The sequence below is a fragment of the Empidonax traillii genome, unplaced genomic scaffold, assembly GCF_003031625.1.
Source record: "Empidonax traillii isolate 1590-97213 ecotype Southwest subspecies unplaced genomic scaffold, ASM303162v1 scaffold218:size1087226, whole genome shotgun sequence".
Lineage (NCBI taxonomy): Eukaryota > Metazoa > Chordata > Aves > Passeriformes > Tyrannidae > Empidonax > Empidonax traillii.
This window is the reverse complement of record NW_020955411.1, coordinates 574,766-591,161: the sequence shown is the minus strand read 5'-3', so window position 1 is coordinate 591,161 and position 16,396 is coordinate 574,766. Positions and strand designations below refer to the sequence as shown.

The following is a 16,396-nucleotide window of genomic DNA, read 5'->3' as shown; positions in this document are numbered from 1 at the left end:
GAGGGGATGAGCACATCCAAGAAAGGGATACGAGTAGCTCTGGCAGCATACAGTCCTTCTACGAGGTGAGAGGGAACAGACGGACAGGAAAGATCTGTAGTAGCCACTCTTCCAGACAGAGAAAGGCAGGGAGGTTTTTCAGCTTGCTGTTCAGAGGAAGCATGGCTGTGATGGTTCAGGAAATCAACTGCAGAGCATACTGAAAACAGACAGCATGAATCCTGCCTGTGACCACTTTCTCTTGTGCTGATGCAATGTGCCACCTTTCAAACACAGTCCCTTTAAGAGATCCAGCCCTTTTCTTTAATGCAATAACACAAACAGGCAACACAAATGGGAATCTTCAAAATCTTGCTTTAAGCCAGACTCGTACTACCAATAGCTAATTTCTCTGGGGAAAAAGAGCATGCATAAAACAAGACCTCTCTCTCTTACCAGCACAATAACCATGAGGGCAAAGGCTGCTGGCATCAACAATTACACCAAAGCACATCAAGAACAGGAGACTTTGCTCAAAAGATGCAGTGGGCTATGCCAGCATAGCTCTATCTTGCTCAAACAAGCTGTGTAGCCACCTTAAGAGTTTGGCCCGAGAAGAGCACTGAGATACTGGGAAAGCTTTTCCACTCCCCAGCCTGGCTTTATGAAGAAGGGGAGGAAGGGACTTGAAAAGAAGAGGGAGAATGGCAGGCAGGCAACACCAGCATGCAAGAGCCATGGGGAGAACAGAAGCCTTTCAAGCACTGCTTAGCACTGTGCTGGGAACACACAGGGAGTATGCAAAGATAACCCTGTAATGGGCAGCAAGCGCTGTGCAGAAAAACATGAAGGAAAAGGTTCTGCATCTCACAAGCAAGTGAGTCTTGGGCTTCCTGCAGCTAATCTGTATTTGGAGCAGAAGGCAGACACCCAGTTCCATGCTGGAAGGACATGAAGAGAGAAGGCAGTGCCAACCACAGGCCTGCAGACTCAGGGAAAAGCCATTTCATACTGCGAGCCTTTGCTCTACAAGCTTGGCACCGGCTTCATGAATCTCACCCACTCTCTGTTGCAGAGTGCGTACACACACGTGCATTTCTTTTTCCTTCCTTGATTTTTGTTTTTCTCCTTTTAACCAACTTCCTAGGCAATGCATCAGGCCTACCCCCTAACTCATTACCCTGAACAAGCCAGAGGGCTGCTGACAGGGTGAAGGCTGCAGACAGAGAGCTGAATCCCAAGAAGGCCATGCTCAAGGCAGTTCCTGCACAAATCAAGTTCCCATATAAATAGAGAGGTGAGCAGTCCTTCCCAGCAAAAGCCTGAGCTGCACAGGAGACAGGGAGAGGGCTGCAGTTCCAGGCAGCAGGCACTCCCACAATGAATACAGAGCTACCTTCAGAGAGGCCAGCTGCCCAACAGTGTGGTCCTTCAGAGCCAGAGCATCTGAACTTGCTAAGATCAAAGTGGCTGAGGGATGCAGGGACTCCCACCTCTCTCCCTTCCCAGAAATCTGCATTTCAGTTTCCAGTTCAGCCTACGAGCAAGCTCCAAGCTCCCCAGGTTCATTTCCAGAATGAGGAGGAACAGCAGACAGCTGTGTTGAGACCAGACATAGGCAAACCTTCCTCTGACTCACACAGCATCTCAGAAGCCATGGCCCATTCAGGGCTCTGCTGCTCCCCGTCCCCCCCTCAATGCCTCTTGAGCCATTAGGCAAGGCCTGGGACCCTCCAGAGCCAGTTCAGCCAGTAACAAACCTGCTCCTTTGCTTCAAAGTTCCAAGTTGGGCCTCTGCCTCCTTGTGTGAAGAGCAGCGTGGAGAAGAGGCAGCAGGCTTGGCACACTGGCCTTTTGCTGCAGGACCTGCCGGGTGGGAGGCAGCTCCCGGGCTCAACAGTGTGGGCTACCCAGCAAGCTCTCAGTGGCAGGAGGAGCAGGAAGGAGAGTACTCTGCCACCAAGAACTGCTTGGTTCCCACCCCATGAAAAGGAGCACCTTGCTTTAAAAAACCTTTACAGTGCTGTCACTCAAGGACATGGAGACAAACTCCATTTTCCAAACACTCCCTTCTCTTGTCTCATCTGCATACCACAAAAAGCCTCCGGGAAGATCTGGCCCCAGCTTCCAGCAATCCTTATCATCCTTACCCATCCCTACCCATGGCAGAGCTCTCAGATGCTTTGATATGCAAATCATGCACAGTATCCATAACCAGCACCGTCTGCAATTAGCAGCGCACACGGAATATCCTACACACAGGGCCTCCTCCCTCACGAAGCCGGCACCCCACCTCTGTGCACGCTTCACGTCAGACAACGCAGGTCCCAGCTGCCTTTCCTGGGAGCGGGAGGTGCAGCCTGCAGAGTCCTTGGGATTTCAGCATGCAGCCTCACCCTGGCTGCCAGGATGGGGCACTTACAGAAAGGATGCAGGCTGGAGTTGCCTCTCGGTGTGGACAGGAGGCTGTTAGAGGACACTGCTGGCAGGACGCTGCAAGGCTCACCATGACGGGAGGCTCAGGGAAAGTCTAAGTAGCAACAGACAAAAAGCAGGGCCTTGGCACTGCCCACTTCTCAGGCTTTTACTGCAAATCTTATGCTACCTGAGATTTTCTAGTTCCAAGAATGAAATAATTTCATGAAGATTTTTTTTTTTTTACAGAAACACTATTAGAAAACCCTCCAAGCAAGTTTCTAGCCCACTCTGTTGCTGAAGAAAGTGAAAAAATATAACCAAGGATATTTTCAAAACCCAGAAAGAAAAAAAAATATAAACTCAAACAAACAAGAAGCAAAGCACACTTAGTATTTTTCTTTTCTTGGCTCAATTCATAGCTTCAGGACAGTTCAGGATAGTCACACTGCACTCTGGTCAAAGGGCAAGAAAACGGAGCATTGCAAAGCCTCACGGCAATGTCTTCTTGACAAGAAAACCGACACCCTCAGAAAATACAGTAGCTTCAGTTCCTTCCAAGGTTATTGAAGACAGGAACAGACAAAAATAGAGCAAACTTAGTGCAACAAAACATACTTATGAGCCAAACCAGAGCCTCTTCCCAACCCCCTCAAAGGCATCTTCTTTCATGTTTATTTTGCTCTTATGGTATCCAGGCAAAGACTGCAGAATGGACTTCTCTCCCCATAAAGATAGCGTATTCTTACTACTACTAAAAAGCTCGAGATGAAAAAGGCCTTTCCTAGGTAGACACCAGCTAATTGCAGTCATTAGAAGTAACGTCCTTAATGCTTTGCTATTTCTGGCCTGAACAGAGTCCTCCTGGAGTCAGTTACGAGCCGAGTGGTTGGCTTTCCACTCTCTCAGAAGCATTTAAGAGAATATAAAGCTATTAGGGACCATATAGCACAAGGGTTTGGAGGGGAAGGGTGATGGTTCCTGCAATACACTTGCAAAGGCTCTGTCCCACACTCAGGTGGGGCATCTGCAGGACCATCCAAGGAGCACTTGTGCCATGCAACCTTTCAGTGGCTTTGCTAATTGGACTGCTGCTAATAGGATGCTCCTGCCCTGCAACCCCTGGCTTTCTACGTGTGCTTACTCCATAGGATGACATGATGGAGCAGGACACTTTCATAGACAAATCAAGGGGAGAGGGGAGTCCTCGAGGACATCGCACAACTAAATTAGCCACCCTGAGCACACACTGATAGGCCTTTTGTTTCTGACTCCTACTTTCGAGGGGAGAGCAAGGGAGGGAGGTGCTCAGAACCCCAAAACATATGGTGTCCATCCAGCTGAGAGCTACCGAACCTTCTATGGACACCAGGCTGACTGCAGACACTTTGAAGATTTTTGGCGTGATGCCTTCTCCAGCAGGTAGCTACATACAGGGCGCACTCTAGGACAGGAGGAAAAAACATGGTTTGCTGATGTGGAGGGGCTGCTTGGCTACCCGGCCAGGGACACGAGCCCCATTCGATAGCCCTTCGCCAAGCATTCCGCGGCAGAAGAAGCAGGGCGGTATCAGAATCCCGCTCGCCACTCCAACCTTCGAAACATCCCTGCCGCCTCGCTGCTGCTCGCCATGGCAGCGGCGCCCGGACGAGCGGCAGGGAGGTGGGGCCGCAGCTCCCCGAGCCCGAGCCCGCACAAAAGCGGCGAGCGCAGGCGAGACGGGGCCGGTGCCGCCCCGCGGGAAAGGGGCCGGCGACCCCCGGGGGGCGCAAACCACGGTACCCGGCAGCCGCGGAGAAGAAGGACGGCAAAGGACGGGCGCCTGTGAGTCGAAAAGAAGCCCCGCCGGGCCCTGGGGGGGGGGCGGGTGGGGGAGGCCAGGCCAGGCCGCCGCACCGGGCGCGCCCCCCGCCCCAAGATGGCAGCGGCGCCCCCCGCCCCGCCGCCCCCGACAAGGGCTCCGCGCATCGGCCGCGGGGCCGGGCCCGGCCCGGCCTCGGCGCTACGGCCACCCCCCCCCTCCATTCCCCGCCGGCAAGCACCCGCCGGGCCTAGAGGAGCCGCGGTCGCCGCGCCCGCCCCCCCCCACCCTCCCCGCCGTGCTATGCCGTGCCGCAGGTCCCCGCTGGCTTACCAGCGGCTCCTTACCCCGTGTCAGGCGCGGACGGGCTCCCCCCGGGCCGAGCGCTGCAGTACAGCGCTGCCCTCCGCCGCGCTCGGCAGCGAGCGGCGACGGCCCGGCTGCGCTGGGCTGGGTCCGGCGGGCTCGGCTCGGCTCGGTCCGGCGGGGCTCGGCAGCGCTCGGCGGGGGCGGGACCCCGGCGGGGGGCGGGGCCGGCAGCCGCCGGCCCTGCAGCGGCGCGGGGGGCGGTGCTGCGCGTGCGCGCTGGGGGGCTGTGCTCGGCGGCGGGGCTCGCGGTGCCGTCGGAGGTGCGCGCGGCGACCTCGGGAGCGGCGGGACGGGATGGGACGGGATGGGATGGGATGGTGGGAGCGAAGCGAAGCGAAGCGCAGCGCAGCGCTGCAGCGCCTGGCAGGACCGGTACCCGGGGGGAGGGCCCGGCCTTGCCCCGCCGCTGGGCCCGGCGCGCAGGCCTTCCTCCGGCGCTGGCGCTGAGCCCTCAGCCGGCCGCCCGGACAGCCCTTCCAGCCCCCGGGCGCTGGGGCTGTGCCGTGGCCGTGCTCGCCCATGGGCCCTGCCTGCCCCCGCGTCCCGGCAGGGAGCCTCTTGCAGGCTGTCCCCGATGCTCTGCGCACAGGGCCTGGAACGTGTGAGCCCTGAACGTGGGCTGTCGCTCTGAAGGGATTGAGAAACTCCATCCCTGAGGATGCACGGGGCAAGTTTGGGTAGCAGGTGACGCGGCAGGGTGGTGGCACCGTGCGAAAGCAGCTTGGGGCCGGAGCCTGTGCTCTGCCCAGCCTGGAGCCCTCGTGTCGCTCGCACGCTGCAGATGGCGTGACTGAGAGCAGCACCCTGTGCTCCCGCTGGGCTGCAGCCCGCGCCCTAACAGTACGGTCCGGGCGAGGGAGGAGGAAGAAAACACAATTCTGAAACGCACGCACGTTTGTCCTTGAGAGATGAGAGTTTCTTTGCTCAGAATTCATGAGGGGCTGCACTGCTGGAGTTAGGCTTGTGGGGGTATGAATAGTGATGCAGCGAAGTTAGGACCGAAATTCCTGTGTCCTGACAAGCCTGGTATTTACTCATATTGTGTCATGGGGACTCGGGAAGTGTGGGCACTACTCTCTGCTTTGGTGGTTGTTCTCCAAAAAGTTCCTTTGGAGGTCCTGTGAGTAAGGGGAGGCAATTTGGGGAGGAAGACAGCATGACAGATTTCTTTAAAGTGTGAATAATTCTGAAGTAAAGGCAGGCGGGCGGCCAGTGTTTTTAACAGCAGTAGACAGATGCTTATCTGAGCTGTCTTCACTTGCCTCGTTCAAGAGTTCTCCAGGCTTTCCTGGGAGGGTCTTGTTTGGACGGAGAGAAATTGAGTTTAGGGAAGTTTGTGAGTAAGAAATGAGACTTATGCCAGCAAACCTGCAGGTAGCTCTGTGCTGCCTTGTGATGCAAACGTGCCCTTGTCTCCAGGTCAGGTTCCTCTTAAGCCTGAACTCTGTCATTATTAGACATGCTTTTCTGGTGTCGCTTTATCAGGAAGGCTCAGAGCCCCTCATGCTCTTTGTCCTGTAAACAACTAGCCTAGGTCAGTGGTTCTTGACGGTTTTTTTTATGGTTGAGCCACAGCTCCCCACCTTCTCTTCCTTCTTGTTTGTGTCATTCTCCCTGCCTCAACTCCCCTCAGCATGGTTACTGCTGTCTGGGCACTTTGCTGGTTGGTGCCTGGTCACCCAGGTCAGGGCTGGGAGCAGAATCTGAGCTTGTGGCTTTTCACCAGCTTGTGGCTGTTCTTGAGACCTCGGTACTTCTAAAACTAGTAAAGATACATTTGTCAGGTGATAGCAACATTAAGGTGTGGGAGTGTGGGTAGTCCTCTGAATTTGTATTTAATTCCAAAGGTAGAAAGGGACCTTTCTGGGCTTCACTTTGAGCCCCACAAATCACACCAGAGCAGAGCCTCGGGGGCTAACCCAGTATCTGCTCTACTGCTCATTTCCTTTGATCTCACACAGGCAGTTGTCCTCTCTGTAGCTTAATTTTTTCCTGGTGCACTGGGAATAATCCCTCCCTATTTTAATACAGTGCTGTGAATATGAATATATAGAATGGTTTTAGGTGTTCAGGAAGTGCCATAAGTACTTTACAAAAGTTGGGACTTCTGAATATTTAAAGTATCAAAAGTATTCAGATTTCATGTTATCTACCGTTCCTGATTGTGGTCTGGAAAATGAGGTTGGTTTGTTTTGCTTCCAAATTGTTAACACATGTACCTGTAATGAGTTTCTGTTGGTAGCTTGGATCAATAAATATCTTGTTTAATAGCTAATCCTGTTCATAAATAGAGTTAAAAAAGACTTAATTCCTCTTTGTGAATCCTGGCCTATTTGTCTGTCATTAATGTAAAACCAATTATTTCTTGGTAATGAATATCTTGTGTATTTTTAACACACAGCCCTTAATCACATTGTTTCCTTTATGAGGAGAGCTGTGAATGGATTGAGTCCTCTAGTTCACAGTTCACCCTGGCAGCTGGACTATAAATAAACCTGCAGTGGCAGAGTAGGGGTTTAGGTATTTGGATAGTGTGTACTGTCTTGGGTTTATTTCCTTTGTTTTAATGATGGATGACAGATGCAGTTCAAATCTTTATGGTGCCTGGAGCATATCTGTTTTGGCCTTTTAGAAGGATAAAGGTGATGTTGGTCCCTACTGTTCGTGCAGATCAGGCTACTACTATTAAAGTGAGGAATATTTTTCCTTGGTTTATTTTATGTATTTGATAGCAGCCTTTTGGGTAGTAGGCCTCAGCATTTGCTTTGCAACGTCCGTTGTTTCTCCATGGGGCCTAGCAGAACAAAGGAAAAGAGATAGCTGAATGGTTATGGAACTACAGGTCTTGGGAATGTAGGGAGCAGGTGTCAGTTTCCAAACTTGTGATTAAAAAGGAAACTAATACTCAATTGCTAGGTAACAGCGCTCTTTAAAATTACATTCACCCTAGGATACAGGCAGGGCAGGAATGGTTTTTAGGATATGCACCACTGGTAAGACCTTGGTCAGAGCTGTTGCACTGACCTCTTGAGTTGCTCAGGCGCAGGGCTTTCGGTGCTGCCATGGCTGTGTTAGTAGTGCAGATTCATGCAGACCGTTCTTGTGAAGCACGTTGGTGTTTGTGCTGAAATGAAAGAGATCCTTTTCTTGTCCAAATCTCCTAGTGTTTCTTTGGAGATACTGTCACCACACAAGCCCGAGTTGGCAGTGGAAGGAGAGAGGTCCCAGTCTCGTGTTTTGCCACCAGCATTCATGTAACTGCGGGTTGAGTTGGATCAGGGAACTGATCTAGCTGAAAACTGTCTGATTCACATAAGTGCTAAAGCCAGCATAAAGGAGGTGCTGGAAATGCATGTTGGGGGGGCACAGATCTTCCTTTCTTCATACCACGTGGCCTGATGTTCATTCAAAGTGAGTACGTAATCCTGCCCTCCTTATCTGGAAGATGCCCTTGCTTTGTATCAGTTCCCTGAGGTGATCTACTCCTGTGTTTGCACACATCTGACGAAAATACTGTATGTATTTTTTTTAGCTGAGATGAAGTTTTCCAGAATTTCTCCATTCAAAAACCACTCAAAATTGCAGTAAATATAGGTTAGCTCTTTAATATCAAGAAAAAACCAGTGAAGATAATAGCTTTAGCACTTAAAAATGATGCAGTGGATAAATATCTTCCAGAAGTTTATAACCGGTGAAGAGTTTTTTGTTGTGCAGTATTTGAATTTGATGTCAGTCTGTTGCATTTAATGGGGTAAGACTGAAGGGCCCTTGAGAAGAGAGCGCTTACCACAGCAGGTTATTGTGTACTCAGACTTATTCAGTGAAGTAGAAATTGGGTCATTTTAGTGAATATTTGATTAACAAATTCTTTACCCCTTTCTGATTCTTATTCTGAGTTCTTGTCTGAGGTCTGTGCTAACTTCAAACAGATATATGGAGAGGGGCCAAGTGTCTCTGTGATGCTGATTTAAAAAAATTAGTCTAACTATGAGATAGTTAGGCTTATGCAGCAGGGTAGGAACTGGAAGAGAGATTTCTCTGTACAGTTCTTTATCGCTGCTTTGGTGAAGCTATGAGTGGTCAATGTTATATCAGTCTTTGTGTTAGGACTCTCATCTGAGGATAGTGTCCATTTAAATACTGCTCTTGCCTAGCATGAACAATTTGGGAATTAATCCTGCTTGAGCAGGAGATTGGACTAGGTGACCTCCAAAAGTCCCTTCCAAGATAAATCCTTGGTCTGGGATGTATTAGTCACTAAGTACTAAGCAGTGGTGGTATTTTACCTCTCCTAGGATGTTGCAGGCTGCACTCCTGTATTGTTTGGGCAATACTGACAGCAGAGTACTGGGAATTCCTGCAAATTTTCCTGTGCTTGAAGGTTAAGGTGTTACTCTTCCCATACACCCCTGAGCACTGAAGCCTGATGACCTGGGGCGAGCCACCTTCAGAAGCATACTCGAGTCATGTGCATTCCCCGTGCCTGTGCTAAGTGCAGCCTCTGAGCCTTTTTAAGGCCTACTGGTGTGAGGCAACATGTGCACTGGGAAGGAGAAAAGTGCCAGGGGTGCTGGGGCCGATGGCTGTCATCGATTTATAGAGGCTCTTTAATTTTGGCACCAGCTCGGAGTGTTCATGTGGCAGCGCCGAGTGTGACAGAGTGAATGGCCTCTGTGCCCTTTGGAGTTTAGTTATTTAGTAATTAGCCACTTCACAGAGGGGAAAACTGAGGCTAGGGGAGAGATCAAGGTCACAGCCACAGAGAGAGCATGTTGGGACTGGATCTGGTTGAGGAGCACCTGGAGACAGACCCAAACTATTGGGTGTTCGGTTCTAGGAAGGAAACTGGTGTGTGATGATATACCATAACATGATATGTTGTGAAGTTATGATTCATTCTTTGTGAACCCACTTGCACCTTTGAATGCTGTACTGCATGCCACAGATGCGTTTTTCTCTTCCCTCCACCCTGAACCTTCCTGCTAATTGGAAGGATCCCCCCTGTTTACTCAGTTCCTAATAGGATGCTTCATACCAAATAATCGATCACGTGAAGTTTCTTAGCTTATGACACATCCTAACGTGCCGAGGAATAATTCTTAGCTAAGAAAGGGGTACTGAGTCATCTGGAAAAATAAACAGTCCTTGGACACTTAATGTTCTTGATGCTTCTGCTGGTAGTTTTGTAACTTCAGACCTTCACTGCTGCCATAGGGTAGAAAAAACGAGTGACTCCACCCAGGAGTGAGGAGTGAGTTCAGAGTTTAGGCAGCACTTCAGGACATTTTAGATGTGCCTTTAGCATATCTGGCTATGCTAGTCCTGATGTTGCTGTCCCTTTGACAGCCTTGCATGTGCCTGTGCATGCCTTGCCATGAGCCAGCAGACCTCTCCTTTTGGTCTTATATAGTGGTGAGGATGAGCAGACCCATCCTCTCCACCCACCGTGCTTGCCAGGAAAACAGAGACAGAGGTGACAGGAGCAGCTGGACTCCCCAAGAAGCATCCGTCGAGGACATCAGAGGGGCCAACTTTCTGCTGCTTGTTTGGGTTTTGTATGGGGATCCAAATGCTCAGTGTGATTCTCGAGGAGGTAGGAGCAGTATTACCTGCTGGATTTGAATTTCATGTGGGGAAACAGTACACCCAAGTGCAGAAAAGACGCAGGCAGACTGAGGGCTTGAGCACGTCAACATAGTGAATTTGCTCAGAAATCCAAGCTTTGTTTAGTAAATAAATTCAAGCTTTGGCTGTTGCTGTTCTCTTCCAAACGTGCCTGCTTGACAGGCGAGATGGTTTGCCACACGTCCTGTGCTTTGCTCAGGAAATGCTGCTCAAAGCTGCTGTGGTGCACATGTCCCGTGCTTCTCATCTTGCTCTCAGGTAACACTTGCTCTGTAGAAAAGCTGCCAAGTAAGCAAATGCACTGGAGGAAAAACAATGGAAGAGGGAGTGAATATTTAGGCTGGACTTAATGGATTGTAATAAGAAGAGCTGCGGCATCATCTGTTCGAAGGCTCTGGTTATTTTTTTCTCTCTAAAGAAGCTAAGTGTTGTTTTTAAAATAAAAGTCAAGGAAATAGCTTTATGTTGTATTGCTATAGTTTGGTCCAAAACTCATCAGAAGTGGCAAAGAGAGATTATGAGGTCAATGGATTTTTAATGTTTGCTTTAGAAAGGAGAGAAGCAGTGTCTGTGTTGGTTACGCTGCCAAGGTCACAGCAAGCACTGTCACATGGCAGTAGTTGCAGTCAGGTGGAAAGTCTTAGCTGTACCTGAGCTGGCCTGAAAGAGGACTGGCTCTAGGTCTATGTTTTCTCCCTTCATTTGGATCTGCCAGCATAACCTCCTGGGTCAGTGCTTCCTAATGATGTCTGGGAAAGTGATCCAGGTTCAGATAAGCCTTAGTGACTGTGCGTGCAAGCTGGTCCCTGTCAGTCTGACAGATTGAGGTTAGGGAACTGCTGTAGGTGTAGTCAGGGTGTGGTACTCAGAGGTTACCCTTGTAACCCAGCTCAGCTGCAGTCGGGGTGGTGTTTCGGTCTGGGTTGAGCAGGTAACTCTTTCCTCTGGGCAGCCTGAATAGGGCAAGATTGGCAGCAGTGAGGTTGTGGACTGCAAACACAGCCTGGTAAACACCTTTGTGTGCAAAGAGGAAGCGTGCCCTCACCAGCAGAGGTCTGATTTGTTTCTTGTCTGGCAAATGGTTTTTTGAAGCTCTGATGCCAGTCTGCAGAGTATCTCAGGATTTTTGCTTGGTTTGTAGGTAACCCTGGTAGCGTTTACAAGTAATTGTGATAGCTTTTACTGGGCACTGGAGCCACTAAACTAGTTTACATCTGAAATTCTAAACCTGCTTCTTGTTACATGATTCACAGTGCACACAGAAGGGCCCTTACCTTTGTGCGTAGGAAACTGCAATGCAGTGATACTGAATCCAGCTTTGTAGTATACGTGTCTGAATTACATTGCCTCCCAAATTCAGGCAGGGGTTGTAGATCTGCTTTGTAGCCTGCTGCGGATGCTGTTACCACTCTCTGCTGTGGATTGCAGCCTCTAAATAAGTGCTGAAGCCCTGATGTGGGATTCACGTAAAGGAAAGGAAGCAAACCAAATTCTGTCCATTTTCCAGAGTTCATAATTCTCTTGTTTCTTATGCAGGTTTGTTACCAGAATCCAAATGGCTCTCTTGAATACACGATTGGTTTTATCCTTAACCCATCTAAGCAGTGCGGTGCTCCAGCGACAGTTCAGGTAATCTTCAGATTTTGCTTTTGTTTTCTTGAGAGCATTTCCTGATTGAAAGAGGTGCTATTAACTAGGTCAAACATAAGATACAGTATTTGTAATTCAAATGAATAATATAATAAATAAAAAAAGTATCTCAGAGTTGTCCCATCACTTGGAAGGTTTAAAAGTAAGCCCAAACACTGCTTTTGCAGATTCCTGGCAGTCTGAACTCTGCATTTCATATGTAGGAAGGCTTTTAGGCTTTTGAGAACAATGCAAGGGCCTGCAAGCAGAAGTTGAAAGTGTGTTTCTCATGCAAGTGCAAAAAAGCCAGCTCCTGCTGATGTAGACCCAATTACATCCTTAAAATTATTCGAGAGTTTATCATTACAGTTACTTAGAACAAAAATAATCTGAAAAATTACTTTCTCATACTTTAACAGTGTCTATTTTGTTATTTTTCTTTAGTTTCTTGTTCCAGGCTCAAGGCATTTAAAGCTCCTTAAATTTATGGACTTCGTATTTTACAATACCTTGTACAAAGCTTAAAGTCTAATCCCACAGTACACTCAGCTGGTACGATGAATCTCTAGCATATAACTCTTTGGAGGATCAGGACTTCAGTTTAAAGGATGAGAATAGTAATTCCTGTGACTGTGGTCTAGAGAGGGGATTAAGACAATGCTCAGGGCTAGGTTGTGTGATAGTCCCAGGAGCTATCTCGAGGAGGTAACCAAGTCTTCCTGGCTTTTTCTGTAAGTAGGCTGTGTGAAAGCATTGGCCAGTAGACACTTAAAGCATATATAAGTGACAGCAAGACTGAGGCAAAGTCCAGTCCATAGAGATAAGCAGGACTTCAACATTCTTACTGGGGAAGCCTTACTTTTTGAGTGGGTTTTTGCTCCAAAACCAAGGCAGAAATGAAGAAAGAAGGAAAAGAAAAAGTAGTCCTAGTGCAGTTACTCTGTATAGCTGTTTGCTACTTCTGTGTTGTACGCTCAGTCCTACCTAGGCTTTCCCTTCTCCTTCCTGTGACAACACTCCAGCCTCCTCCCTTCTGTCTCCCCTGCTGTGCAACCACAGTCAGCAGGCAGACGAGAGAGAGTGTGGTATACCACAGTCCCTGCCAGGGGTTGGAATGGGAGGGGCTTGCAGAGGTGAGTGACTTTTGAGAGAGACAGGAAAGCAGGGATATGCCTCTGCTGCAGAAAACAGATCTTGTAAGGCAGCGCTTGACCTCTGGAGCAGTCAGACTAACACACACTCACTCAGCTGGTCTTCTCTCACTGCATGTAAAAATCTACTTCAACTCATGTCCATCCAGACTAGGTTTGGTGCTTGTTTTCTATGCAGCTTTGCAAATACAGGCCCTTCATCTTCCAGAAGGGATGATGGTCCCTATTAGTCTTTAGTTACTGTACAAACTTCTGCTCTGAAAAACAAGGTAAATGATTAGGTTGATTCCATATGCTGTCTCCTGAGTAGTTCAGCTGACAGCAGGTTGGCATTCCTGCAGTTCTGGCCAGCATGTTTCTATACCTTAATGCAAAGCAGTTGTTTAGCAGTAAAAAGGATCTTTCTGCTTTTCCAGTGGTCTGTGTTTGGGTGTCCTTTGAAGAGAAGCAACAAATCACTTGAGTTTGAGCTCACTGAATAAAAGAACAGTGGTTTCTGTAAGGGAGTTTATTCCTGCTGTTCTCAAGCATATTCTGAGTCCGATCTAACAATTTCGTATTGTGCAGTTTATTTCTGTTGTTCCTTGCTTCTGATAATCCCACAGAGCAAACAGATACAGAAGAGACTGTATCTTTCTGGATTCCTCCCACATGGGGAAGGTGACGATCTCTTAGATTCTAGTTGGTGACAGCTTAGCACACTCACAGCAGGTCCTCAGAGATCTTACTGAGAGCAGAATAAAATGGGAGACCCTCACAGACTTCACTGAAAAGAAGATTGGTCGTAAAAGTCCTTATTGCTGGGGAATGTGAACAAGATTGAAAGAGCCTGACTTGAGGCTTAGCTTCCTGCAGGCTGTTTGTAACAGAAGCAAGCACAATCTTTTCCTTGTAAATTGAAGTTGAATCATCTGCAGTTGCTAGAGCCCATGAAATGCAAGTCACTCTTCACGCCATCTTTTAGTCGTGTTTCAGAGGAGAACGGTCGTTTTATGTTTGACATTTAGTGACGAGTGTGCAAAGCCCGAAGTAGCATCTGGCTTTCAAAGAGCACATTGAATGCAGTCCATGTGTCACCCATATGGTATGTATTTATTGCTGGCGCCTTCCGAGTGTTTTGTGTAATGACAAGATTCTGTGCGGAGTTTGCCCTTGCTCCCCAAGGATTATTGAGGAGATCTGTCTCTCATTCTTTCCTGTCTTGTGCTTAGTACCACTGGAGCATGCCGAGCAATACAGAAACTCACCCGCGTGCGAGTGGTGGACAACAGCGCCTTGGGGAACACGCCCTACCACCGGCCACCAAAGTGTATCCACGTGTATAACAAGACTGGAGTTGGCAAAGTAGGAGATAAAATCCTTCTGGCCATCAAAGGAGAGAAGAAGAAAGCTTTAATTGTAGGGCACAAGATGCCTGGCCCCACCATGACGCCTAGGTTTGATTCCAACAATGTGGTACTCATAGAGGATAATGGAAATCCAATCGGGACTAGGATAAAAACACCCATACCCTATATCCTGCGGCAGAAAGAAGGCGAATTCTCCAAAGTATTGGCCATTGCCCGCAACTTTGTATGAAAGCTAAGAGGGTTCCTTAGCCTGTTAAATCCTGTTATATCCTTTCATACAGTAGATGTTACTTGGTCATTTTTCAGAAACTGATGAAACATGAAAAAGTTGAGATTCATCAAGAGTCCCTCCTCCTGTTTAAGAATTATAAGCAACTAGTTTAAATGTTGAAATAGTTTCTTTTTCTCCAAAAGAAGGTTGATTTACTTCACAGAACATCTGCAGTCTGTTTGGGAAATGGTCCTTCACCCTTACTGTTCCTGTGGTGTTAATTTGGTCTGTCATCATTAAAATGAGAACATGAAAACCTTGTTCTGTACTGCTTATGCTCTCTTTTCCCTGTTTCTGCCTTTCCCAGTTCCCCAGGAGCAAGACACGAAGTCTAGTCCCTGGTCCAGTGACACTGGGATCTACAAAATGGATTCACAAGTAATAGAGTAGGAGAGATACAGAATGAACTATTGGTGCCTTGGGCACATTCAATGAGATTAGTTTCTATGTTTTTTCCCAAGAAAAGTATTTAGGAGGAATCAGAATCAGGAGAGCGTGGTGGCCTACAACTTCAACAGGGCATGCCAGGCATCGGGAAGCAGAGGTAGAAAGGGGAGCTGGATGGGGTGGGTTTGAGATGCAGCATGTGCTCTCCACCTGACCAACCTCTGAAAATTTTGTTCTCCAGTTAATGCAAGGGCTGGGTTCAGATTGAAAGGTCTACAGAAAGAACCTTCCTTTTGGATTCCTGTTTGGGACGGTTGTCACACATTGTCTATGATGTTATTTGGTGAGACTGGCTGTTGTCCAGCTTCTTAAGCTCAGGTACAACAGTGGGCAAATGCTAGTGTTCCTTTCAGGGCCAGCTGTGATCCAGGAGCCAAACAGCTGCCTTTCTTTGGAGCTGAGCAGAGAAAATTCGTGCTCATGGCTGGTAAAGGGACATTGGGGCAGAGCAGTGCTGGGGCAGAGGGTGCAAGGGGTGCAGTCAGCAGGAGTCTGGCCAGCCTTCAGGCCATCGAGCTGACTCCTCACAGGTCTGGTGGCTGTGGTGGCTGACTTTGCCTTGCCCTTCTCTTGCTCTGGGAAAGCCCCTTACCTTGGCACTACATTGCCCCCATTATGAAGATCTGAAGAGTGCAGTGTTGAGCTATTCCACACTCCACTCCAGTTACTCCTTGCAGATGTATCTGCCCCATGCTTCCCACTGTGAAATCCACATTGCACATGGAAAAAGCAAGTCCTGGATCCCTTTGAACTCCGTTATTCCAGGTAATGCACAAAAGATGATACTGTAATTTCAGTATCAACCTTTTAAGTTATGGCACTGTCCTACTTAGTAAAACTTCCCCGTGAACTCAGTTCTGTGGGAAAACAAAATTATCTGCTGCTGGCAGCATGTTCCTCGTTTGCTGTTGTCCGTGGGCCAGGGAACGTTGGATCTGTTCCTCCGAGTCCTCTGAGCCCTATAGGCATTGCCTTTAAGTCCTGAGCCTACCTCCTCCATAGATGCCTGCCCACTGGCATAGGAGCAGAGCAGATACTTGCCTGAAGTCAGTGTTTCCAGCCTGAGTGCAGTCAACTTCCAGAACTGTCCATGTTTATGTTACTTTTCCAAGTGGGACAGTGAATCAAGTCTGCATGCCAGTCATAGTGATAAGCGTGACTGGCATCCCTCCCTTGGGTGGGCTTTGCTTCTGTGTCACAGGGGCATGGTGCAGCCTGATGTCTTGGACACTATCCATTGCCTTTTTTCCCTGGTTAAATTTGTTCCTGGGTCAGCATGGGATGCTTCTGGTGCTCTTTTTTTTCTTTTTTTTTTTGGGATAAACATTGGCACCAGCAAGGGCTGCAGCATGATGAATCT

General features: G+C 48.6%; 2 protein-coding genes across 3 annotated transcripts in view; one reads left to right on the top strand and one right to left on the bottom strand.

Annotated features, from left to right (window-relative positions):
* Positions 1-4,661, bottom strand: part of TMEM63B (transmembrane protein 63B) — a 47,601-nt gene extending 42,940 nt beyond the window's left edge. Inside the window, exon 1 of one of the 2 annotated variants that reach the window (XM_027887665.1) lies at positions 4,529-4,661. The gene's annotated coding sequence lies outside the window, so the exon portion shown is untranslated. The remainder of the gene's footprint in view (positions 1-4,528) is intronic. The other variant, XM_027887666.1, reaches the window with a different exon arrangement.
* A 121-nt stretch (positions 4,662-4,782) lies between these two features.
* On the top strand, positions 4,783-14,845 carry MRPL14 (mitochondrial ribosomal protein L14). The gene is made up of 3 exons (XM_027887675.1): positions 4,783-4,824; positions 11,726-11,818; positions 14,181-14,845. The coding sequence occupies exons 2-3, from the start codon at positions 11,745-11,747 to the stop codon at positions 14,545-14,547; spliced, it is 441 nt and encodes a 146-aa protein (XP_027743476.1). The 5' UTR covers positions 4,783-4,824; positions 11,726-11,744; the 3' UTR covers positions 14,548-14,845.
* The last annotated feature ends 1,551 nt before the right edge of the window (positions 14,846-16,396 follow it).

Excerpts from the sequence above, each read along its gene's own strand:
- MRPL14 (XM_027887675.1), top strand. The coding sequence starts at position 11,745 with ATGGCTCTCTTGAATACACGATTGGTTTTATCCTTAACCCATCTAAGC. Across the intron at positions 11,819-14,180 it reads GTGCTCCAGCGACAGTTCAG|TACCACTGGAGCATGCCGAG; the intron begins GTAATCTTCAGA and ends TCTTGTGCTTAG.